The 26380-nt window shown below is 49.5% G+C and overlaps 2 protein-coding genes across 2 annotated transcripts; both read left to right on the top strand.

The window, feature by feature from the left end:
- The first annotated feature begins 695 nt into the window (after positions 1-695).
- EGFL8 (EGF like domain multiple 8) lies at positions 696-18675 on the top strand. Its single transcript, XM_073641880.1, has 9 exons — positions 696-838; positions 2151-2230; positions 3197-3325; positions 3679-3791; positions 5475-5570; positions 6347-6520; positions 8588-8652; positions 10206-10368; positions 18495-18675. Exons 1-9 carry the CDS (start codon positions 722-724, stop codon positions 18542-18544), a joined length of 987 nt encoding a protein of 328 aa, XP_073497981.1. The 5' UTR covers positions 696-721; the 3' UTR covers positions 18545-18675.
- Positions 18676-19001: 326 nt separating this feature from the next.
- LOC141155178 (uncharacterized) lies at positions 19002-23708 on the top strand. The gene is made up of 2 exons (XM_073641879.1): positions 19002-19126; positions 19346-23708. Exons 1-2 carry the CDS (start codon positions 19028-19030, stop codon positions 20951-20953), a joined length of 1707 nt encoding a protein of 568 aa, XP_073497980.1. The 5' UTR covers positions 19002-19027; the 3' UTR covers positions 20954-23708.
- The last annotated feature ends 2672 nt before the right edge of the window (positions 23709-26380 follow it).

A 26380-nucleotide genomic window follows, 5' to 3' on the forward strand; every position in this document is an offset into this window, starting at 1 on the left:
AAAAGTTAAATGTTAATTTTTTTCTTCCACATTCCAAAAATTCCTGTGAAGCACCTGAAGGGTTAATAAACTTCTTGAATGTGGTTTTGAGCACCTTGAGGGGTGCAGTTTTTAGAATGGTGTCACTTTTGGGTATTTTCTGTCATAAAGACCCCTCAAAGTGACTTCAAATGTGATGTGGTCTCTAAAAAAATGGTTTTGTAAATTTTGTTGGAAAAATGAGAAATCGCTGGTCAACTTTTAACCCTTATAGCTCCCCAATAAAAAAAAATGTGGGTTCCAAAATTGTGCTGATGTAAAGTAGACATGTGGGAAATGTTATTTATTAACTATTTTGTGTGACATATCTCTCTGATTTAAGGGCATAAAAATTCAAATTTTGAAAATTGCTAAATTTTCAACATTTTTGCCAAATTTCCGTTTTTTTCACAAATAAACGCAAGTGATATCGAAGAAATGTTACCACTATCATGAAGTACAATATGTCACGAAAAAACAATCTCAGAATCAGGGGGATCCGTTGAAGCGTTCCAGAGTAATTACCTCATAAAGTGACAGTGGTCAGAATTGTAAAAATTGGCCCGGTCATTAACGTGCAAACCACTTTGGGTTGTAAAGGGGTTAAAGGGAATATGGAGTATTTTACAGAAGGGGGTATAGCTGGCACTGAAGTGGGCGCCTGTCCTGAGCAGACGAGGGGAGTCTCCGGCACGGGGCGAGTATGATTGTGTCTGCGGGGCGTGCACTTCCTCCCCTCACAATCCCTCTCCTCTCTGCAGGGCACAACATGAGATTATTCAGCCCGGACAGCGGCGACTGGACATTCACACTTGTCACAGTGAGTGCATTCATACCGCTACCTACATCCCGTATTATCCGCTACTACCGATGTAGCAGAGCTGGGCTCTCCTGCAGTCCTATGTAAAATCCCAGCTCTGCTACATCTCAATGTTTCCCATTTTTGACTTTTTTTATTTCCACTGTATAATTTTTTGACATTTTTTGCCATCATTGATTGTAATGTTATTACGTGCCAATATTCTAGATTCTTGTAGGGGAGAATATCTCCATAATACGGGGCGAGTACACGGGTACAGTGCGGACTCATATCCTACGGCAGTGTTCACACAGGGCATTTTTCCTATTTTTTTCCAGTACAATCTTATTACAATATTTTTCTTTTTTGTTGCATTTTTCACTATTTTTTGCTTTTTGCCTTGGTTTTTGTTACTACAGCGCAGCTCACAAAACACAAGCGTCTGACTTAATTGTGATTTTGCTTCAGTCATTAATATGTGAAGAGGACGGGAAACACAATAACTACAAAAATGAGGCCCCTTTCAGGAGCTTCCTGACCCCAGCACACCGCTAACCACCTGTAGCAGGAGGGTCCGGTGCCCACATCCCATTATTAGAGCGGGGTCTCATCAAATGCCAAAATTAGGGTCAAAATCACCTTTTTGGGGGCTCCCGGGGGCCCCATTGTGAATTTATAAAAAATAATATTTTTTTTCAGATTTTTTTTATTTTTCCTTTTTAATGTCCTGGGTGAAGCTTTTTCCCCCCGATCCGCGGCTTGTTCGCCCGTTGCCCACGTGGCTTCCTCTTCACAGTGATCCCTCTGGTTTCCACATGTGAACAGAGCAGGAAATAGAGGACCGAGAAGGGAAAAGATGTTGATAAGGAAAGTACATTTTCCATTTTGCAAAGTTTTTGATGTTTTCCCAGTGTCGATGTCAGTGACAGATCCCGAACCGCTCGGACCTCCGACCATTGTATTCACAGCTGCACCCCCTATGGGCCACGTATTTATGTGGGGCCCCTGTGTATGTGATCCGGGCCCTTACTATCAGATATATTGTGGGTTCTCAATAGATTACTATTAGGCTATATACTATAAAACACCAATAGAATTCACTGTACAATCGCTTAAAGAGCAATTCCCAAGCGGTGCATAATGCGCTGACTACGACCACATTATACAATCGCTTAAAGAGCAATTCCCAAGCGGTGCATAATGCGCTGACTATGACCACATTATACAATCGCTTAAAGAGCAATTCCCAAGCGGTGCATAATGCACTGACTACGACTACATTATAGAGTATTTACAGCACTACTCCACCCCTTATTTCTATCATTATTCATAGGTGGGTCCAGCAGTCACAATGTCCGTCTGGTCGACCCTCGTCTTACTGGTGGGAGTGTCAGTGCAGGCACAAGGGCCCAGGTAAGCAAATTGTTCCCTGTTATCATTGATGGACTTATTAAAGGGGCGGTCCAGGTTTAGAAAAACACAGCTGTTATCTTCAATAAACAGTGCCACCCCGTCTGCAGGCTGTGCGTGGTATTGCGGCTCAGCCACAGTCACTTTAATGGATCTGAGCTGTTTAACAGCTGCCAGGACGAGGCTTGAGGAACCTTTTTGTGAGTCCTACGACCCCCGAGCATACACAGAAATTACCATTGCATCTAATTCGGCTTCACATAATTTTTCCTGTTTTGCAGGTGGCCACTAGGTGGCAGGGTAGTTTCACATATATTGCCTTTTCTGCAGGTGGCCACTAGATGGCAGGGTAGTTCCACATACAAGGGCGGCACGGTGGCTCAGTAGTTAGCACTTGCAGCGCTGGGGTCCTGGATTTAAATCCCACCAAGGACAACATCTGCAAGGAGTTTGTATGTTCTCCCCATGTTTGCGTGGGTTTCCTCCGGGTTCTCCAGTTTCCTCCCACACTACAAAGACTGATAGGGAATGTAGATTGTGAGCCCCAATGGGGACAGTGCCCATAAAGTCTGTAAAGTGCTGTGGAATTAATGGTGCTATATAAGTGAGTAAAATAAATAAATATACTGCCTGTTCAGCAGGTGGCCACTAGGTGGCAGGGCTGCTCCACATATACTGCCTGTTCTGCAGGTGGCCACTAGGTGGCAGGGCTGCTCCACATATACTGCCTGTTCTGCAGGTGGCCACTAGGTGGCAGGGCTGCTCCACAATGAATTACTTTGTAGACTTCACTAGGGTGGGATTGATATATACCGCATATGACGTACAGATAAATATGAAGGCTAATGTGCGACAGATAACAATTTTTGAGAACCCCAAAAAACAGGGGCATCCATAGGGGAATTTTTAGTATACCATGGGGGTCTATTCATGAGTCCAGACCTAGGTGACATGTGTGCTGTCCTGCAGCTCTTTTACAGGGGTCTGTTCCAGGCAGGTGGAGAAAATCCCAGTTACTCACAATGAGACGTTCATTCAGCCTTTCTATCAGCCTTATCTGACAATGTGTCGGGGTCAGCGCACTTGCAGCACCTACAGGTAAGATGGCCGATGGGTGGTGGTGGGACATTAAGGCCCCGGTCATCATTTGAGGGTTTTCTCAAGTCACTTTTTTTTGTCTTGTGGTATTCACTGTCGTTTTTTTGCATAAAACACCAAAAACTAGACAAAAAAAGACGCAAATGCAATAATGAATTGGGCCTTAAAATACAGTTTTAGTCCAATATTAGAAATCTGTGTTTCATTTTTTTTTCAGGAACAGCGCCCCTCTTGTATACAGGCTGTGTCCGGTATTGCAGCCGCAGGCTAGTGAAGGTGGTGCAGCAGAGACACTGTGCACATCCATGCAGAGCGGATGTGTCATTTACCGGTGTATTGTATCTGTGTTTCAGGACGGTGTACTCCGTGTCAGTCCGACAGGTGAAAAGGGAAATCATTAAAGTAAATTCCGTTTGTTGCTCGGGGTGGAAGAAAAAGGATCCAAATTCTGAGTCCTGTGAGGAAGGTGAGAGCTGGGAAGTGTTACCATGGCCAGTGCTTCTTGTCACCACCAGAGGGTGATGTGTAAGGAGCTGTCTGTCCTTAGCACAATGGATCGGCCCCCTGGTGGTGACAGCAGGCATAGGAGATGGATGCATGGGAAGAGAACCATCCTGCTCCCTACTGGAGGGACAGAATATTACTCCCTTAGAAAAAACGCTACAAATCCTCTGTGCTGCTGGTGTCCTAGGAAAAAAAAATAATGTTAGGTCCACTTTAAGTATCATGTCCTCTGGACTTTATAACATCGACAGCTTATATCAGCAATCCCTGGATGTCACAGTGACCGACAAACCCCATAGAGGACTAAGAAAAAGACAGAAAAAGACATGCCGGGAGGACTGGAAGAAGGAGGAGGAAGGTCAACTTGTAGGTGGTGTCAGTCCTTAGGTTGGATTATGCTTCCTCGCCTGCTTCCAGTAGCCTCTGGTCCCGATCCCCCCACCTTCACGATCCATAAACTCCTCCATCCCCCAAAAAAATCCTTCTAATGGAAATCAGTAAATAGTAGAGAGGGGAGAGGAGGGGTACGCAGCTGCAGATTTGCCTTCTATAGCTATGAGAGTGCGTGCTGTGAAAGGGGGGGATTGGACTGGGATTACGACTGGGGATCCCTATGTTTGTTAGGATCTATTCTCATTAGGACTGGGGATCCCTATGCCTGTTAGGATCTGTTCTCAAAAAGACTGGGGATCCCTATGTTTGTTAGGATCTGTTCTCATTAGGACTGAGGATCCCTATGTTTGTTAGGATCTGTTCTCATTAGCACTGGGGATCCCTATGTTTGTTGGGATCTGTTGTCATAAGGACTGGGGATCCCTATGTTTGTTAGGATCTGTTCTCATTAGGACTGAGAATCCATATGTTAGTTAGGATCTGTTCTCATAAGGACTGGGGATCCCTATGTTTATTAGGATCTGATCTCATAAGGACTGGGGATCCATATATTTGTTAGGATCTGTTCTCATTAGGGCTGGGGATCCCTATATTTGTTAGGATCTGTTCTCGTTAGGACTGAGGATCCATATGTTAGTTAGGATCTGTTCTCATAAGGACTGGGGATCCCTATGTCGTTAGGATCTGTTCTCATTCGGACTGGGGATCCCTATGTTTGTTAGGATCTGTTCTCATTAGGATTAGGGATCCCTATGTTTGTTAGGATCTGTTCTCATTAGGACTGGGGATCCCTATGTTTGTTAGGATCTGTTCTCATTAAGACTGGGGATCCCTATGTGTGTTAGGATCTGTTCTCATTAGGACTGGGGATCCATATATTTGTTAGGATCTGTTCTCATTAGGACTGGGGATCCCTATGTGTGTTAGGATCTGTTCTCATTAGGACTGGGGATCCCTATGTTTGTTAGGATCTGTTCTCATAAGGACTGGGGATCCCTATGTTTGTTGGGATCTGTTCTCATTAGGACTGGGGATCCCTATGTTTGTTAGGATCTGTTCTCATTAGGACTGGGGATCCCTATGTTTGTTAGGATCTGTTCTCATAAGGACTGGGGATCCCTATGCTTGTTGGGATCTGTTCTCATTAGGACTGGGGATCCCTATCTGTCCTTATGTTTGTGCTTTTTCCATGTTCTTTTTTATATTTATATTTTTTTTTCTCGCCATCTTTATTGTTCCTTTCCTCATCCAGCTATTTGCCGTAAACCTTGTCAGAACGGTGGGACTTGTGTCAAACCCAACATGTGCCGCTGCCCTTCAGGGTGGGGAGGAAGACACTGCCATGTGGGTAAGTCATAGACAAGGAACATGATGGTGTTACTGTTAGGCCACGTTCACATGGTCAGTATTTTACATCAGTATTTGTAACAATCAGAGGAAAAGTATAATAGAAACACGTCACCACTTCTGTATTTATCACCCACTCCTGGTTTTGTCTTACAAATACTGATGTAAAATACTGACCCAATAGTAAATGTGTGAACGTGGCCTTAAGCTGGGGTCCATCTCCATTAGGGGTCCGTCACATGGCGGACACACACTTCATCCTAAGGACCCCAACGATTATAATAGGGTTTGACGGGTTTTTGTCATCGTGTGGCCATTTTACTGGAAAAAATACCTACTAAACTATTTTTCTAGTAAAATGATGGACACGGCGCGGTGGGATTTTTTTTTTAGTGAAATGATGTATAACATGACGGAAACCAGACTGACCCCATTGTAGTCAGTGGGATCCTTTAAGCCTCATGCATGAATTCTATATTTCTGTTATTAGAATGAAACAGGAAACCAGAATTCCCTAAAGCCCCGAGCCTCCGTACACGTCATACTGTGGCCTCTGGAGGGGCGAAAACACATTGAAAAACAAATATAACCACAGACCACATCAAAGATCGGCTGAACTTTAGGTGTGGTCATAAATCAGCTCAGAGGAGTTTGGAACAAAACGGATAAAAAAGTTACAAGCTGAGCTCACTGACAGATTCTCTGTTAACTCATTCTGCAGCTAAATATCTAACAAAAACGTAAAAATGTCCTCAATATTTTGGCATCTTCCTTTAGATATAGATGAGTGTCGGCGCCCGACCCGTTATTGCGCCCAACTCTGCATCAACACGAGGGGCGGCTACCGCTGTGACTGTCACCCGGGATATACACTGGGAGAAGATGGAAAATTCTGTATGAAAAACAAGGAGAACAAGCCCCAAGTGTCAGTGCTGGCCCAGCAACCTGAAGGTAAGCAAGGTCGCCCTCACGGCCAAGATGGAGGAGCTGGTGGTGGGTTATGGCACGGAGGTCGTCAGTCATGAATGTAAACACTTGTGTGTGGTGAATCTCTCCTGTACTCGGCCTCAAGACACTTAATGGGGCAAATTTATCAGTACCGTCCAAGAGAAAAACTATCCTTGTTGCCCATAGCAACCAATTACAGCGCAGCTTTCATTTTATTAGAGCAGTTTATAAAGTAAAAGCTGAGCTCTGATTGGTTGCTATGGTAAAATGAAAACTGAGCTGCGATTGGTTGCTATGATAAAAAGAAAGCTGAGCTGAGATTGGTTGCTATGGTAAAATGAAAACAACTGTGATTGGTTCCTATGATAAAATGAAAGCTGAGCTCTGATTTGTTATTATAGTAAAATAAAAGCTGGGCTCTGATTGGTTGTATGGTAAAATGAAAGCTGAGTTCTGATTGGTTGTATGGTAAAATGAGAGCTGAGCTCCGATTGGTTGCAATTCTAGAATGAAAGCTGAGTTCTGATTGGTCATATGGTAAAAATGAAAGCTGATCTCTGACTGGTTGCAATAATAAAATGAAAGCTAACTTTTGATTGGTTGCTATAGTAAAATGAAAACAACTGTGATTGGTTCCTATGATAAAATGAAAGCTGAGCTCTGATTTGTTATTATAGTAAAGTGAGAGCTGGGCTCTGATTGGTTGTATGGTAAAAATGAGAGCTGAGCTCCGATTGGTTGCAATTCTAGAATGAAAGCTGAGTTCTGATTGGTTGTATGGTAAAAATGAAAGCTGGTCTCTGACTGGTTACAATAATAAAATGAAAGCTGACTTCTGATTGGTTGCTATGGTAAAATGAAAACTGATATCTGGTTGCTATGGTAAAATAAAAGCTTAGCTCTATTTGGTTGCTACGGCCAACAAAGATGACAGTTTTAATACATGAGGCCCAGCATGAAACGTCACGCAGTGTTCAGCCATCTTGTGGTGGTGTTGTCTCCCGCAGTGTTACCAACATCAGTGTTTAGTCCCACCTCATTGCCCCTCTGAACTCAATCCTAACTGGAACCACCCACTTGTGGGCGGGGATTGTGTGAGCCCCACCCCTTTTCATTCCAGGACATGACACATTTCCCAGGACTGTCTCTTAAAAATCAGGACATTCCCAGCAAGTTTGGGACAGTCGGCACATAGGCTGATGGGAGATTACCTAGAGTACCTCCGGAGATACACTTTAAAGCAGATGAAACTCCCCTTTAAATCTTAAAGTGATACTTTGCTTTAATGATGTCATGGTTTCAAGGGATTAAAGACATTGTGTCTCTCAGTGAAATGTTTCTTCAGAAGAAGATAAGTTAGGGTAAATGAGAGGGACGCCACAAAGTTCTCAAATGAGGGACTATAGTAGATCTCCATGGGGGTTTATGTGCTGAGTGTCTGGGGTTTTTTCTTAGCCAAAAAATAAAGTCTGCGTTATCTGCAGGTGATTGTAATCTGCAGAACCTTTCTTTATATACCGCAAATACCTTAATGTGGTTATGGAATATGGAGGAGTCAAAAGTGGACCACCCCTTTAAGTACACTATCCCAGGATTTCTCAGAAATGATGGACTGAAACAGGACAGGGTTCCTGTAAACCCCATCCAAAAGTGGGTGTTTTTGAGGTGGGCCGGGGGCACTTCGGGCAGGGTGGAGCAAACCTGGGAAGGATGGGGTGGATTTGGGGGGGGGCCAAACTTGGATGTCTGGCCCAGTAGTCCCGGAAATTGATACACTATAAAAGACTATATCATTTAAAGGGGTTTCCACGATTTTAAAAACATGTCTGCTTTCTTTCCAAAGCAGCACCACATCTGTCGACAGGTTGTGGACTTTACTGCATCTCACCCCCATTCACTTTAATAGAGTCTATCTGTAATACCAGACACAACCCATCCACAGGTGTGGCACCGTATCTGGGGGGAAAAAAATCTGCCATGATTTTCTGATTCTGGACAACCCCTTTAAAAATGACATATATAAAGTGTCTCTATAATGGTGCGTCCCTTTGTTTTATGTTTTCTTGGCAGATTCTTCAAATAAGCTGTCTAATGAGGTGCAGGATCTCCGCGGTCTTGTTAGCTCCTTGGAGCAGGTGAGTGATAACAGAACAACACATCCGTTTAGTGTACACAGCTCTGATGCACATCTATGTGTCTCTATGGCCACATACAACAAACGACCCCTGGTTACAGTTTGATTATATGGCCTTGGGAATTTTAACCTGTGATTGTTGAATCGCTTGTACTATATACTGCAATACTTTAGTTTTGCTTCTGTGAAGATCACAGGCTGGGCTTAATTGGAGTACAAGGATGGTGGTGATGGGGGTCTTCAGTAACTCCCCTACTGCTGTGACAAACCATTGGCACGCCATGATTGGGTCAGGTACTCACAGTGGTATCTAATTGGTTAAACAGCAGCGATCAGAGCTATCTCTGGTCGCTGCTGTCATACGGCTGCTGGCTGAATAGCACAGCCGGCACCCGCCATGTATGGAGCAATATCATGTACGTCCTTCGTTAGGAAGGGGCTAAAGAGTTGTTTGACCTCTGTTCCATTTATTGAGTATAGGACTACCAGAAATAGTTGAGCTGTGTACTCGGATTTCTCCAGCAGTCCCATGTAGAACATCGCACCTTTCCATCGCATCATTCAAGGCGAGGATAGGGGAGAGCTTTCGATTTTGGGAATACCCCATTAAATGAAGGCAGTTCAATTCTTTGTATAGATTTGTAGCTACTCAATAAAAACAATCAAGCTTTCATGTGCAGCAGTGGAGCTTGGTGGAGTTCCCCTTTAAGCCGCACACCGCTAACAGGAAACTGAGGCTCAGCCAAGAAAGCACAGGATGTCTGGTAAGGGTGAAGTTACTGGAACCTGATGCTGCTCGGGGTGTGAGGATGCGCTTCCTTTCATTAAGCTCCTCTAGTAGAGAACACTTGAAGATCTATAAACCTCGACCCCTGAGTGTTAGGATCAGTTTTATGCTTGAAGGGTCCTTCAACAATAAGCTGTAACAAGGTTTTCCACTAGTGTAACCCCCAGAGATGAGCTGTAATCGTCAGGATGACCTGAGAGCAAGTGTTATACGTCCCTGCAGCACCACCACAGGCTAAGTTAAGCATTACTATGGCTGTCCAAGTAGTACCTGGAGGTGTTGGGTCCTCCAGAGCAGGAGTCACTCTTTGTAGCCACGTTCTATTTCCTCTTTATATTCGAAACCAGACATGTCCTTTAATATGTCCAATATGAACAGGGCAGGGACCTCCTGCTGCATATGTGAAGCTCTGTTTAGTCCCTTTTTTTCACTTTTATATGTATGTGCTGCATATGTCAAGCTCGGTTTAGTTCCTTTTTTTCACCTTTATACGTATGACCAATGTATGTGTGTGTCTCGATACCAATTCAAGGAAATGACCAGTCTGAAAAAGGTTCAGAGGACCTAACCAGGCAAGGACCAGTGTCAGGGACAGCAGCAGTCCTTGAGTCCTTCAGGATATATGGACTTGATAACCATCCATAAATCGCTCTTCCTTCATGACCCCATCTCCCTACTGAGGTCTCATTTAAGTAGTCCCTTTTTTTCTGTTCTTTTGGTCAAGCCGCAAACTGCCATAACAAGATGTGTCTCTTCCTCTTCCATAGAAGCTGGACAGCGCCCTCTCCGCTCTGCAGAGACTCTTCCCCATTAAACTGTCGGAGATCGGCTCGGAGCAGGTGCAGGAATTCTGGGAAAAAATCCGTAGTTTGGACCGGGTGGATTTTTTGAGTGATCAACTGATGTACATGGAGGAGAAGATTGGAGAATGTAAGTGACTGGCTGTAAGGGTGGACTGTATGTGGAAAATCCAGCAGCTTTAAATAGGACTTACACGGACAGACTTTGCGCAAGCCATTCTGTTTAACAGGTCCCAGGTCAATCCTGTAAGAACCCTTCAAACCCTACACAGGGATCTGCACTTACCACAGAGCCCCCTGGGTTGTGTCCATGGAGTTGCTGCTGGCTTAAGGAGCGAGCTGGCAAAGGGAGTTTGATGAGCCGGGTCAACACCAAGGAGGGCAGATACTATACAAAGTCAGGAGTCGGGGATGAAATCAGGAAGTAACAGAGTTCAGATCTAAGCCATTCCATTTAGCAGGTCCCAGATCGACCCTAGAAAAATCTTATAACCCCTACACAGGGATCTGGACTTACAACAGGGTCCCTTGGGTTGTGTCCATGGAGTTGTTGCTGGCAGGTGGAGTGAACTGGCATAGGGAGTTTGTCTAGCTGGGTCAACACCAAGGACGGCAGATACTAGACAAAGTCAGGAGGTAGGGATGAAGTCAGGAAGTAAAGGAGGTCAGAACTATGAGGATGGAGTCAGAGGCAGAATCTTCAGGCAAATAGGAGGTTAAGTAAGTCCAGGGTCAGCAATGAGTTTCAAACAACATTGACAGAAGGTAAAAACCATGTTAAGTAAACACTTATAGTTGGCAACTCCCAGTGGGAGTTTAAGTAAGGTGTGGTGCTGCCCCATTGGCCACAGCAGGGAGCAGATTAGTCCTGCTGAGGTTCTGGAAAGCCCCCACAACCATTCTCCCTGACTGAGTGGGCGATGCTCCTCCATCACCGGGCCTGCCTGCAGAAGGAATACAGTGATGCCCGGTGATGAAGGCGGGCGTCGCTGAAGCAGGTCCCGGTAGGGATGTGACACTGGTGATACCCATGAACCTGGGGGTCTCTCAGCTACTCTTTTACCACTACAATTCACTTCTGACTTCAAAACTTCATACATGTCTCTATGACACATCAAAAGGTACTTTAAGGTAATATCCATGGGGAAATTTCCCATCACCTCCACCACTTGTCCAAAGTATTAATGGTGTTACCTGATCACTACTTTTAAATGTGACTCTGATGGTACTTTGCCGGCAAACACATTAGATTAAATGTCAGCCCAACGTGTAGTGTTTATGGGGGCCTGTCGACTCTCCTCTAAGCACAGATATCGGGGGAGAGAAGGATCGGGCAGATGGATTTCCATACGCCCCATCCTTGTGTTCCCAGGGGTGACTCCTCAGGTACTCCATGGCCCTGGCCCCTTCTTGTTTTTCTCATGTGTAATCTCATGTAAGACAAGTACAATTTTTGGCCAGATTCCTAAATCAGTGTGTCATGGTCCAAGAACGGACTGGTTGTGGATCTCTTGACCCGAATATGACGGCCTCTTATATACCTACTAGATGGTGGCCCGATTCTAACGCATCGGGTATTCTAGAATATGTATGCGGCTGACCGGGCGCAACTAATCAGCAAAGCAGTGTTTAAATGGGTTGCGCACTACTTTAAATTAACCCCCCAATGTATCCCCCCGGGGCCCCTAATGAATTTTGGAGGACCGGGGAGCGAGGCCGCCGGTCTGGGTACTTCTGCTGCGAGCAGCCGGGAGATGACCGGCTAGCACAGGGTGAGCGTGGGAGCGGGTGAGCGTGGGAGGGTGAGCGTGGGAGTGGGTGAGCGTGGGAGGGTGAGCGTGGGAGCGGGTGAGCATGGGAGGGTGAGAATGTGAGGGTGTGAGGGTGAGCATGTGAGGGTGAGCATGGAAGCGTGTGAGGGTGAGCGTGGGAGCGTCAGAGTGTGAACGTCCGAGCGTGAGCATCAGAGCGTGAGCGTCTGAGCGTGAGCGTCCGAGTGTGAGCGTCCGAGTCTGAGCGTCCGAGCGTGAGCGTCAGAGCATGAGCGTCAGAGCGTGAGTGTGAACGTCCGAGCGTGAGCGTCAGAGCGTGAGTGTCCGAGCATGAGCGTCAGAGCGTGAGCGTCTGAGCGTGAGCTTCCGAGTGTGAGCGTCCGAGCGTGAGCGTCCGAGCGTGAGCTTCAGAGCGTCAGAGCGTCCGAGCGTGAGCGTCAGAGCATCAGCGTGAGCATCAGAGCGTGAGCGTGAGTGTCCGAGCGTGAGCGTCCGAGCGTGAGCGTCAGAGCATGAGCGTGAGCGTCTGAGCGTGAGCGTCCGAGCGTGAGCGTCCGAGCGTGAGTGTCCGAGCGTGAGCATCAGAGCGTGAGCGTCAGAGCGTGAGCGTGAGCGTCAGCGTCAGAGCGAGAGCGTGAGCGTCAAACTGTGAGCGTCAGAGCGTGAGCGTCAGCATCAGAGCGTGAGCGTGAACGTGAGCGTCCACGCTCGGACGCTCACGCTCGGACGCTCACGCTCTGACGCTCATGCTCAGACTCTGACGCTCACGCTCTGACGCTCACGCTCTGATGCTCTGACGCTCACGCTCTGACGCTCACGCTCTGAAGCTCACGCTCTGACGCTCACGCTCTGATGCTCTGACGCTCACGCTCTGACGCTCACGCTCAGACGCTCTTGCTCAGACGCTCACGCTCGGACGCTCACGCTCGGACGCTTACGCTCAGACTCTGACGCTTACGCTCAGACTCTGACGCTCACGCTCTGACGCTCGGACGCTCACGAGCGTAAGCGTCCGAGCGTGAGCGTCCGAGCGTGAGCGTCTGAGCAAGAGCGTCAGAGCGTGAGCGTCAGAGCGTGAGCGTCAGAGCATCAGAGCGTGAGCGTCAGAGCGTGAGCGTCAGAGCATCAGAGCGTGAGCGTCAGAGTCTGAGCATGAGCGTCAGAGCGTGAGCGTCAGAGCGTGAGCGTCAGAGCATCAGAGCGTGAGCGTCAGAGCTTGAGCTTCAGAGCATGAGCGTCAGAGCATCAGAGCGTGAGCGTCAGAGCGTGAGCGTGAGCGTCAGAGCGTGAACATGAGCATCCGAGCGTTAGCGTCCAAGCGTGAGCGTCAGAGCGTGAGCTTCAGAGCGTGAGCGTCAGAGCGTAAGCGTGGGCGTCAGAGCGCGAGCGTCAGAGAGTGAGCGTCAGAGCATCAGAGCGTGAGCGTCAGAGCATCAGAGCTGAGCGTGTGAGCGTCAGAGCGTGAACGTGAGCTTCAGAGTGTGAGCGACAGAGCGTGAACGTGAGCGTCAGAGCGTGAGCGTCAGAGCGTGAGTGTGAGCGTCAGAGCGTGAGCGTCAGAGCGTGAACGTGAGCGCCAGAGCGTGAGCGCCAGACCGTGAGCGTGAGCGTTCGAGCGTGAGCGTCCGAGCGTGAGCGTCAGCGTCAGCGTGAGCGTCAGAGCGTAAGTGTGAACGTCCGAGCGTGAGCGTCCGAGCGTGAGCATGTGAGCGTCAGAGCGTGAGCATGTGAGCGTCAGAGCGTGAGCTTCATAGCGTGAACATGAGCGTCCGAGCGTGAGCGTCTGAGCGTGAGTGTGAGCGTCAGAGCGTGAGCGTCAGAGCGTGAGTGTGAGCGTCAGAGCGTGAGCGTCAGAGCGTGAGCTTCATAGCGTGAGCGTCCGAGCGTGAGCATGTGAGCGTCAGAGCGTGAGCTTCATAGCGTGAGCGTCCGAGCGTGAGCGTCCGAGCGTGAGCATGTGAGCGTGAGAGCGAGAGCGTGAGCATCAGAGCGAGAGCGTGAGCGTCAGAGCGTGAGTGTGAGCGTGAGCATGTGAGCGTCAGAGCGTGAGCTTCATAGCGTGAGCGTCCGAGCGTGAGCGTCCGAGCGTGAGCATGTGAGCATCAGAGCGTGAGCTTCTGAGCGTGAGCGTCAGAGCGTGAACGTGAGCGTCCGAGCGTGAACGTGAGCGTCCGAGCGTGAGTGTCCGAGCGTGAGCATCAGAGCGTGAGCATCAGAGCGTGAGCGTCAGAGCGTCAGCGTCAGAGCGTGAGCGTCAAAGCGTGAGCGTCAGAGCGTGAGCGTCAGCATCAGAGCGTGAGCGTGAACGTGAGCGACCGAGCGTCAGCATCAGAGCGTGAGCGTGAGTGACCGAGCGTGAGCGTCAGAGTCTGAGCGTGAGCGTCAGTCTGAGCGTAAGCGTCAGAGCGTGAGCGTCCGAGCGTGAGCATGTGAGCGTCAGAGCGTGAGCATGTGAGCGTCAGAGCGTGAGCTTCATAGCGTGAACGTGAGCGTCCGAGCGTGAGCGTCTGAGCGTGAACGTGAGCGTCAGAGCGTGTGAGCGTCAGAGCGTGAGCATGTGAGCGTCAGAGCGTGAGCTTCATAGCGTGAACGTGAGCGTCCGAGCGTGAGCGTCTGAGCGTGAACGTGAGCGTCAGAGCGTGTGAGCGTCCGAGCGTGAGCGTGTGAGCTTCAGAGCGTGAGTGTGAGCGTCAGAGCGTGAGCGTGAGTGTGAGCGTCAGAGCGTGAGCGTCAGAGCGTGAGCTTCATAGCGTGAGCGTCCGAGCGTGAGCATGTGAGCGTCAGAGCGTGAGCTTCATAGCGTGAGCGTCCGAGCGTGAGCGCGAGAGCGTGAGCGTCAGAGCGAGAGCGTGAGCGTCAGAGCGTGAACGTGAGCGTCCGAGCGTGAACGTGAGCTTCTGAACGTGAGCTTCTGAACGTGAGCTTCTGAACGTGAGCTTCTGAGCATGAGCTTCTGAGCGTGAGTGTCCGAGCGTGAGCGTCAGAGCGTGAGCGTGAGCGTCAGAGCGAGAGCGTGAGCGTCAAAGCGTCAGCATCAGAGCGTGAACGTGAGCGTCCGAGCGTGAGCGTCAGAGCGTGAGCGTCAGAGTCTGAGCGTGAGCGTCAGTCTGAGCGTAAGCGTCAGAGCGTGAGCGTCCGAGCGTGAGCGTCTGAGCAAGAGCGTCTGAGCAAGAGCGTCTGAGCGTGAGCGTCAGAGCATCAGAGCGTGAGCGTCAGAGCGTGAGCTTCAGAGCGTGAGCGTCAGAGCGTGAGGGTCAGAGCGTGAGCGTCAGAGCATAAGCGTCAGAGCGTCAGAGTCTGAGCGTGAGCGTCAGAGCGTGAGCGTCAGAGCGCGAGCATCAGAGCGTGAGCGTCAGAGCATCAGAGCGTGAACGTCAGAGCGTGAACGTGAGCGTGTGAGCGTCAGAGCGTCAGAGTCTGAGCATGAGCGTCAGAGCGTGAACGTGAGCGTCAGAGCATCAGAGCGTGAGCGTCAGAGCTTGAGCTTCAGAGCATGAGCGTCAGAGCGTGAACGTCAGAGCGTGAACGTGAGCGTCAGAGCGTCAGAGTCTGAGCATGAGCGTCAGAGCGTGAGCGTCAGAGCGTGAACGTGAGCGTCCGAGCGTGAGCGTCAGAGCATCAGAGCGTGAGCGTCAGAGCTTGAGCTTCAGAGCATGAGCGTCAGAGCATCAGAGCGTGAGCGTCCGAGCGTGAGCGTCCGAGCGTGAGCGTCAGAGCGTGAGCTTCAGAGCGTGAGCGTCAGAGCGTGGGCGTCAGAGCGCGAGCGTCAGAGCGTGAGCGTCAGAGCATCAGAGCGTGAGCATGAGCGTCAGAGCATCAGAGCTGAGCGTGTGAGCGTCAGAGCGTGAACGTGAGCTTCCGAGCGTGAGCGTCAGAGCGTGAGCGGGAGCATCAGAGCGTGAGCGTCAGAGTGTGAGCGACAGAGCGTGAACGTGAGCGTCAGAGCGTGAGTGTGAGCGTCAGAGCGTGCGCTTCATAGCGTGAGCGTCCGAGCGTGAACGTGAGCGCCAGAGCGTGAGCGCCAGAGCGTGAGCTCCAGAGCGTCAGCGTGAGCGTGAGCGTCCGAGCGTGAACGTGAGTGTCCGAGCGTGAGCGTCCGAGCGTGAGTGTCAAAGCGTGAGTGTGAGCGTCAGAGCGTGAGCGTCCGAGCGTGAGCATGTGAGCGTCAGAGCGTGAGCATGTGAGCGTCAGAGCGTGAGCTTCGTAGTGTGAGCGTCCGAGCGTGAGCGTCTGAGCGTGAACGTGAGCGTCAGAGCGTGAGCGTGAGCGTCAGAGCGTGAGCTTCATAGCGTGAGCGTCCAAGCGTGAGCATGTGAGCGTCAGAGCGAGAGCGTGAGCGCCAGAGCGTGAGTGCCAGAGCGTGAGCGTCAGAGCGTGAACGTGAGCGTGTGAGCGTCAGAGCGTGAACGTGAGCGTCCGAGCGTGAGTGTGAGCGTCAGAGTGTGAGCGTCAGAGCGTGAGCGTCAGAGCGTGAGCATGTGAGCATCCGAGCGTGAGCGCCAGAGCGTGAGCGCCAGAGCGTGAGCGTCAGAGCGTGAACGTGAGCGTCCGAGCGTGAGCGTCCGGGCGTCAGCGTGAGCGTCCGAGCATGAGCGGCAGAGCGTGAGTGTGAGCGTCAGAGCGTGAGCGTCAGAGCGTGAACGTGAGCGTCCGAGCGTGAGCGTCCGGGCGTCAGCGTGAGCGTCCGAGCATGAGCGGCAGAGCGTGAGTGTGAGCGTCAGAGCGTGAGCGTCAGAGCGTGAGTGTGAGCGTCAGAGCGTGAGCGTGTGAGCGTGAGCGTCAGAGCGTGAGCGTGTGAGCGTGAGCGTCCGAGCGTGAGCGTCAGAGCGTGAGCACCCTAGCGTGAGCGTCAGAGCGTGAGTGTCAGAGCGTAAGCGTCAGAGCGTGAGCGTCAGAGCGTGAGTGTGAGCGTCAGAGCGTGAGCGTCAGAGCGTGAACGTGAGCGTCCGAGCGTGAGCTTCAGAGCGTCAGAGCTTGAGCGTCCGAGCTTGAGCGCCCGAGCGTGAGCGTCCGAGCCTGAGTGTGAGCGTCAGAGTATGAGCGTCAGAGTATGAGCGTCAGAGCATGAGCGTCAGAGCATGAGCGTCCGAGCGTGAGCGTCCGAGCGTGAGATTCAGAGCGTCAGAGCGTGAGCGTCAGAGCGTGAGCATCCTAGCGTGAGCGTCAGAGCGTGAGCGTCAGAGCGTGAGTGTGAGCGTCAGAGCGTGAGCGTGAGCGTCAGAGCGTGAACGTGAGCGTCCGAGCGTGAGCGTCCGAGTGTGAGCTTCAGAGCGTCCGAGCGTGAGCGTCAGAGCTTGAGCGTCCGAGCGTGAGCGTCAGAGCTTGAGCGTCTGAGGGTGAGCGTCTGAGGGTGAGCGTCTGAGGGTGAGCGTCTGAGGGTGAGCGTCAGAGCGTGAGCGTCAGAGCGTGAGTGTCAGAGCGGCAGAGCGTGAGCGGCAGAGCGTGAACGTGAGCGTCCGAGCTTGAGCGTGAGCATCCGAGCGTCCGAGCGTGAGCGTCCGAGCGTGAGCTTCAGAGCGTCAGAGCGTGAGCGTCCGAGCTTGAGCGTCCGAGCGTGAGCGTCCGAGCGTGAGCGTCTGAGCGTGAGTGTGAGCGTCAGAGCATGAGCGTCAGAGCATGAGCGTCAGAGCGTGAGCGTCAGAGCGTGAGCGTCCGAGCTTGAGCGTCCGAGCGTGAGCTTCAGAGCGTCCGAGCGTGAGCGTCCGAGCGTGAGCGTCCGAGCGTGAGCGTCTGAGCGTGAGTGTGAGCGTCAGAGCATGAGCGTCAGAGCATGAGCGTCAGAGCGTGAGCGTCAGAGCGTGAGCGTCAGAGCGTGAGCGTCCGAGCTTGAGCGTCCGAGCGTGAGCGTCCGAGCGTGAGCGTCTGAGCGTGAGTGTGAGCGTCAGAGCATGAGCGTCAGAGCGTGAGCGTCAGAGCGTGAGCGTCCGAGCGTGAGCTTCAGAGCGTCCGAGCGTGAGCGTCCGAGCGTGAGCGTCTGAGCGTGAGTGTGAGCGTCAGAGCATGAGCGTCAGAGCATGAGCGTCAGAGCATGAGCGTCAGAGCATGAGCGTCAGAGCATGAGCGTCCGAGCGTGAGCTTCAGAGCGTCAGAGCTTGAGCGTCCGAGGGTGAGCGGGTGAGGGTAAGCCGCTAACGGCCGACATCTTGTTCTCAAATCCCGCGTCACTGATTGGCCGCTGCCGGACTAATCAGCGACGTGGGATTTCCTGGACAGACAGACAGACAGACAGACAGACAGACAGACAGACAGACGGGATAAGACAATTATATATATTAGATGAGACTGTTGAGTTCGGGTCGGTCGGTGCATCATGGCCTGTGACACACGGACCCAGACATAAGGCCCAGAGGCTTCCTGAAAAAATTATTTCCCCACCTCTCGCGCCTCTCCCCACCTTCGTTGTCACCCACCATTTTTCCTATATTGCCCCATTGATTCTCTGCTTATTTAGTGAATCTCCATCTTATTTCTTCATCTTTTCCAGGTTCCTGCCGCAGTAATGACATTGAGATGCCTGTAGATCTGAAGCGCTGACCCCTTAAACCCATAAATTATTTATATCCCCCCTATGGAACACACTTATTTATGGCCCCTTTTTCCTATTTATAACCCTTATTCCTTTACGTCATGTCTTCATAATCAACAAATACTATTTGTATATAAAATGGATTTCTGGGAGATTCATATAGAGTATAACTCGGTATCGGTGCTCAGTGGGGTCCATCTGGCGCTTATGGGGTCCGTCGTGTAATGGATCTATCCCTGCCCTCACGGGATCCAGTAACGATGGGGCAAAGAGCCACCTCCGAGCGGTAAGACGCCTCTGACGTGTAGTAACCTGCTATCGGCACCTCGCGGACCTCCGGATACTTCCGACTCCATTCCTCAAGAATGACCACAACCTTGTAGAAGACGGAACAATCCTACACGAGGGCAGCTGTTATTCTTACTTGATCTGAACAGTTTTGGAGACAGCTGGGTACACGAGCTCGGGTATCTCCGACCGCGCCATAGAGAATGAATGGAGCGGGGCGGCCCCTTGATCTAGATCAAGATCTATGGCAGCTTCTGGTTGGATTTTACGGCCTCCAATCTGTCTCTTCATCGGGTCCAGAGGTGCACCCTGTTTTTTTGTTTTGTACAAAAATGTTAGTTTTTTTAACCAAAGTCAAAAGTAAGTTTAAAGGAGATTATAAGGGGCGACAGACCGTACGTTTCCCCTTCCTGCTGGATCCCCTTATGGCTTTGGCTCAAAAAAAGTGCATCAAAAATTGTAGTGGAATTTTTCTAAAAACAGAATTTGATCCCATTCTTAAAAATACCAATTTCTTCTAGCTTGCAGCAGTGGAAACTGCAACCGGCCCGGCCTTCACTTACTACAGAAATGGCTCAAGATCAGCAGACTGGGAGCCGTTCTTAGGCCCCATTCACACCTCCGGATACAAACAGTACCGGGAAAACCAGCATCAGTGTTTGGGATCAAGCGTCATCAGTATGCGATCAGTGAATCATCAGTATGCCATCCATGTTGTGGATCAGTGTGCCATCAGTGTTTTGGATCAGTGTTTTGGATCAGTGTGCGATCAGTGTTTTGGATCAGTGTTTTGGATCAGTGTGCCATCAGTGTGCCATCTGTGTTGTGGATCAGTGTGCCATCAGTGTTTTGGATCAGTGTTTTGGATCAGTGCGCCATCAGTGTTTTGGATCAGTGTACCATCAGTGTTTTGGATCAGTGTGCCATCTGTGTTGTGGATCAGTGTGCCATCAGTGTTTTGGATCAGTGTTTTGGATCAGTGTCCTATCAGTATTTTGGATCAGTGTCCCATCAGTGTTTTGGATCAGTGTGCCATCAGTGTTGTGGATCAGTGTCCTATCAGTATTTTGGATCAGTGTCCCATCAGTGTTTTGGATCAGTGTGCCATCAGTGTTTTGGATCAGTGTTTTGGATCAGTGTCCTATCAGTATTTTGGATCAGTGTCCCATCAGTGTTTTGGATCAGTGTGCCATCAGTGTTGTGGATCAGTGTCCTATCTGTGTTTTGGATCAGTGTCCTATCAGTGTGTTGGATCAGTGTGCCATCAGTGTGTTGGATCAGTGTGCCATCAGTGTTTTGGATCAGTGTGCCATCAGTGTTTTGGATCAGTGTGCCATCAGTGTTTTGGATCAGTGTCCTATCAGTGTTTTGGATCAGTGTGCCATCAGTGTTTTGGATCAGTGTGCCATCAGTGTTTTGGATCAGTGTCCTATCAGTGTTTTGGATCAGTGTGCCATCTGTGTTTTGGATCAGTGTCCTATCAGTGTTTTGGATCAGTGTCCTATCAGTGTTTTGGATCAGTGTCCCATCAGTGTTTTGGATCAGTGTGCCATCAGTGTTTTGGATCAGTGTGCCATCAGTGTTTTGGATCAGTGTCCTATCAGTGTTTTGGATCAGTGTGCCATCAGTGTTTTGGATCAGTGTGCTATCAGTGTTTTGGATCAGTGTCCCATCAGTGTTTTGGATCAGTGTGCCATCAGTGTTTTGGATCAGTGTGCCATCAGTGTTTTGGATCAGTGTCCTATCAGTGTTTTGGATCAGTGTGCCATCAGTGTTTTGGATCAGTGTGCTATCAGTGTTTTGGATCAGTGTCCCATCAGTGTTTTGGATCAGTGTGCCATCAGTGTTTTGGATCAGTGTCCTATCAGTGTTTTGGATCAGTGTGCTATCAGTGTTTTGGATCAGTGTCCCATCAGTGTTGTGGATCAGTGTCCTATCAGTGTTTTGGATCAGTGTCCCATCAGTGTTGTGGTAACCTCTCCTGCTGCACTTTCGTACGGCGGATTCCACCTCTCCCATACCCCCCGCCCCAACGGCAAGCACGGTGGAGGAATAGGTTTCCTCCTCTCAGAAAACTGCTCCTTCACCCAGATCCCACTGCCGCCCGCAATTACTCTCCCGTCTTTTGAAGTGCACGGTGTGCGCATCTACTCCCCCTCCAACCTCCAACTGGCTGTCATCTACCGCCCCCCAGGAACAGCCACCACTTTCTTTGACCACTTCACCACCTGGCTACTTCATTTCCTCTCTGTTGACATCCCCACTATCCTCATGGGCGACTTTAACATCCCCATTGATACTCCCTCTCAGCTGCCTCTAAGCTTCTATCCCTCACTTCCTCCTTTGGTCTTACCCAGTGGTCTTCCACACCCACCCACAAAGACGGCCACACGCTGGACCTCATCTTCACCCGCCTCTGTTCCCTATCTAACCTCTCTAACTCACCTCTCCCTCTCTCTGACCACAACCTACTCACATTCTCTTCTCTCTCCTCCCCGGGGCAACAATCCCCACTCCACAAACTTGAATACCCTCGTAGAAATCTCAAACACCTTGACCTACACTCTCTCTCTGAATCCCTCCTCCCTCTTACAGACATTAGTTCCTTACATGATGCAGATGCTGCTGCCACTTTATACAACACCACAACAGCTGCAGCTCTCGATTCGGTCGCCCCCCTCATGCATACCAAGACTCGCACAATCAACAGACAACCCTGGCACACCAGCCTAACTAAAGAACTGCGACGGGCCTCCAGGGCTGCTGAACGTAGATGGAAAAGGTCCCACTCCCATGAGCACTTCATCGCATTCAAACAGTCCCTCACTACCTTCAAGTCCACACTCACTGCAGCAAAACAAACATACTTCACATCTCTCATATCCTCCCTGTCCCACAACCCCAAACAACTATTCAACACCTTCAATTCTCTCCTCTGTCCCCCAGTGCCTCCTCCCTCTCCTCTTATTTCAGCCGAAGACTTTGCCTCATTCTTCAAGCAGAAGATTGACACCATCAGACAAAGCTTTTGCCTAAAGCCCCCACAGCCCCTCCCTACACCTACTCAACCCTCCTCCTCCAAAACTACATTCTCCACCATTTCTGAAGATCAACTTTCCTCCTTACTCTCCAAATCACACCTCACCACCTGTAAACTTGACCCAATCCCGTCCCACCTCATCCCAAACCTTACCACTATCTTCATCCCAGCCCTAGCCCACCTCTTCAACCTGTCACTAACAACTGGTGTCTTCCCCTCATGTTTCAAACATGCCTCAATCACACCCATCCTCAAAAAGCCCTCCCTTGACCCATCCTCTGTGTCTAGCTATCGCCCCATATCACTTCTCCCCTATGCCTCAAAACTACTGGAACAACATGTCCATTCTGAACTGTCCTCCCACCTCTCCTCCTGCTCCCTCTTTGACCGCCTACAATCTGGTTTCCGACCGCACCATTCTACTGAAACTGCACTGACTAAAGTCACAAACGACCTACTAACCGCCAAATCTAAGCGACACTACTCTGTCCTCCTCCTCCTAGACCTGTCATCTGCCTTTGACGCAGTGGACCATTCCCTCTTACTACAGACTCTCTCATCTCTCGGCATCACAGACTTGGCCCTAACCTGGATCTCCTCATACCTAACAGACAGGACATTCAGTGTCTCCCACTCACACACCACCTCTTCATCTCGCCCCCTATCTGTCGGTGTCCCCCAAGGTTCAGTTCTAGGACCCCTGCTCTTCTCCATCTACACCTTAGGCCTGGGACAGCTCATAGAGTCTCATGGGTTTCATTATCACCTCTATGCTGATGACACACAGATCTACCTCTCTGGACCTGATATCACCTCCGTATTAACCAAAATCCCACAATATCTGTCTGCTATTTCATCCTTCTTCTCTGCTAGATTTCTAAAACTTAACATGGACAAAACAGAATTCATCATCTTTCCGCCATCTCATTCAACCCTCCCAACTGACCTATCCATCATAGTCAATGGCTGCCCACTCTCCCCAGTCCCTCAAGCTCGCTGCCTCGGGGTAACCCTGGACTCGGAACTCTCCTTCAAAACACATATCCAAGCCCTTTCCACTTCCTGCCGACTCCCAACTTAAAAATATCTCCCGGATCCGCACATTCCTAAACCATGAATCTGCAAAAACACTAGTGCACGCCCTCATCATCTCCCGCCTTGACTACTGCAACCTCCTGCTCTGTGGCCTCCCCTCTAACACTCTCGCACCCCTCCAATCTATCCTAAACTCTGCTGCTCGACTAATCAACCTGTCCCCCCGCTATTCCCCGGCCTCTCCTCTCTGTCAATCTCTTCACTGGCTCCCCATTGCTCAGAGACTCCAGTTCAAAACCCTAACCATGACATACAAAGCCATTCACAACCTGTCTCCTCCATATATCTCCGACCTAGTCTCCCGTTACATACCTGCACGCAACCTCCGATCCTCACAAGATCTCCTGCTCTACTCCCCTCTTATCTCCTCCTCCCACAACCGTATACAAGATTTCTCCCATGCTTCCGCCCTACTCTGGAACTCTCTACCCCAACGTATCAGACTCTCGCCTACCGTGGAAACCTTCAAAAGGAACCTGAAGACCCATCTCTTCCGACAAGCCTACAACCTGCAGTAACCACCGCTCCACCATACCGCTGCACGACCAGCTCTACCCAGACCTACTGTATCCTCACCCATCCCTCGTAGATTGTGAGCCCTCGCGGGCAGGGTCCTCGCTCCGCCTGTACCAGTCGCTGTCACATTGTGTTCAAGATTATTGAAATTGTTCTTGTATTATACCCCCTTTTTCACATGTAAAGCGCCATGGAATAAATGGCGCTATAATAATAAATAATAATAATAATAATCAGTGTGCCATCAGTGTTTTGGATCAGTGTGCCATCAGTGTTTTGGATCAGTGTCCCATCAGTGTTTTAGATCAGTGTGCCATCAGTGTTTCGGATCAGTGTGGCATCAGTGTTTTTTACAGACACATAGACCTTTATTGGCCTTTATCATCGGAGCTTCTGATACAAATGCAGAGCAGCGTAAGTTATAATTCGAGATGAGTGAACCGGAGCCGTGAAGTTCGAGGTTCGTACCGGACACCGAGTGTCAGAGAGATAGAGATAGATAGATACCATTTTACAACACCAAAGTTCAGATACCCATTGACTTCTATGGGGTTCCGATTCAAGTCTGGGTACAGTTTTGGTACCGCGGTACCAGAACTGAACTTTGGAGTGAAGTTTGCTGGCACCTGAGTTTCCACGGGTCGGCTCGTCCCAGTTATGTTTTCGTGCGGCATTTGTGTAAAGAGCGGATGTCGGGCTCAGTGCACACACAGACGTGTGAAGGATCTGGGTGCGTTCCTGTGTAACATTACAATGGACGGGAGAAACTTTGGTAAATATGTTAAAAAAATATTGCAATCAGCGATCATTTAGGTCGGGTGATGTAAATGCAGTTTAAGGCGAAGTTCACATGGAGTTTTGAAGGGGGGAAAAAAAGTGAAGTTTTTCAAGCAGAATCCGCTACAGGGTGCACTTTTTTTTTTGGACGTTTTGAAGAGTCGTTTTCCCACAGTCTTTGCAGACTTTGGACTTGACAGTGTCACGTTTGGAGGAATCAGCTTCAAAGACGTGACGTCACAATCCACGCTACACATGGAAATTTGCTGCGGATTTTTCCTTCCAGTGTGGACACAAGGTGGCGCTCTGTTCTGCCGAAGAGAGGACGATCCTGCGAAGGTGCATCGGCACGTGACCACCTCATTAAAGAGAACTGTGTATGTCCGCCATTGTATGTCGATGGCGTTCTCGGGTCAGAAGCCTCCTGCTCCCATAAATCGCTCCTTTGTCTGAAGGCTGCTGCTGCCGCTGATCTCCAGCCCAATCTCTCATAAGGGTGGTATGGTCGCCCAGTCACACGTCTGGAGTTTCCACTTTCTTCCTTTCCCTCTCGCCATGTGCTGGCCGGTGATAAGGAACATATGCAGAATTACTCACGCCTTCTCCTCCCTTCCTGAGTCGGGGGGAGGCTGGGTGCGCCCCGTGTAAGGTGCTTATCCAGATCCCACCCTTCCCGCTGCTGTAAACACCACACAACTTCCCGCAGCGATGGCTCATTGGGAAATGGCGGATCTCTCCGGCTCACACGTCCCGGCACAGGTGCACGCTCCTCACAGAGCAAAACGCAAGGTGCCAAGCTGGGCACGGCGCGCAGGAAACAAAACATTTACACTACTTCTTTTAGAATTTCCCATTATACAGGGAGGCAAAGACCACGCGTTTTGGCAAAGAGATTATTTAGGTGAAGTAGTGACCAAGATCCTATCCCAAAATGTAGCAGGTATAATAATATTAGCAAAGACCTAAAATTAGAAATGTAGTATAGTTCTTCTGATTTGCTATGTCACTTACCCCATGTGCGGGGTATTACAGTAGATTAGGTATCCATGGTAATGACTCATTACCATGGATACCTAAGCTACTGCAATGTCCTGCAGATGGCGTAAGCGACATAGCAAATCAGAAGAACTATACTACATTTCTAATTTTAGGTCTTTGCTAATATTATTATACCTGCTACATTTTGGGATAGGATCTTGGTAATGGGAATACTCCTGTAAACCCCATTTAGACGTCTGTTTTTCACACTACTCCTATCCGTCCTTTCCATGGATAAAACAAGTACCAGTTACAATCTATGCAAACCAAGTAGTGCACGAAAGAAAAATGAAAAATTGCAACGGATAAATCGCTTTCCAAGCGCTGATGAAAATGCACATGAGAAAAATCCTAACACTTCCTACTGGGTAATCCACATCAGGCTTTGGCTCAAAAATTATACCAAAAATTCCAGTTACGTTTTAGCCTTACGCCGCTTTCTAACAGGATTTTTGAAAAAAAAAATCCACCTAATCTACATTTCATATAAAGTGCCAAAAATTGCTTACAAAAATTGCTTGAAAGACCCGGCCTATTCATTTCTATTGTGCAATCACTTCAGGGGAAAAAAAAAAAAAAAAAAAGCTTCTACACAAACTTCCCGGAGGAGGAACGTTTCTTGCTTTTAGCAGTTTCCACTTGCAAAACACATTTTTAACTATCTCAATAAAGCTGTGCGCACGTATCGCACGTTGATCACTATTTTCTTTCTGCCCCAAACCCTGCGCTCAGACGTTCGCTCATTGTCAATGGAGAAGCGGGAGGATTGGCATTTCTTCAGGCCGGTTGTGGCATTTTTCTTCCATAGATCTCCTTTGTTTTGATTTTTTTTTAAAAAGCATTTGTATTGCATTTTTGCTATAATAAATCATGTGGCTTTGTGGGGAATTGTAGCATCATATGACCGATGGCGCACAGGACTTATAATGTTTAAAATGTATGTAAAAAGCACAGAAATAGTGTTATAACCCTGTACTAATGCATTTATCACCCGTTCGTGTGGCCATATTAGATTCATTTCTTTAATCCCTGTGACCTACACAGTGCAGCGACCATAAGAGGCCGTGGTGCGTTTGCGCCCTCGCATGGT

The sequence above is a fragment of the Phyllobates terribilis genome, unplaced genomic scaffold (assembly GCF_046119375.1).
Source record: "Phyllobates terribilis strain yellow unplaced genomic scaffold, ASM4611937v1 Scaffold_7__3_contigs__length_470593459, whole genome shotgun sequence".
Classification (NCBI taxonomy): domain Eukaryota; kingdom Metazoa; phylum Chordata; class Amphibia; order Anura; family Dendrobatidae; genus Phyllobates; species Phyllobates terribilis.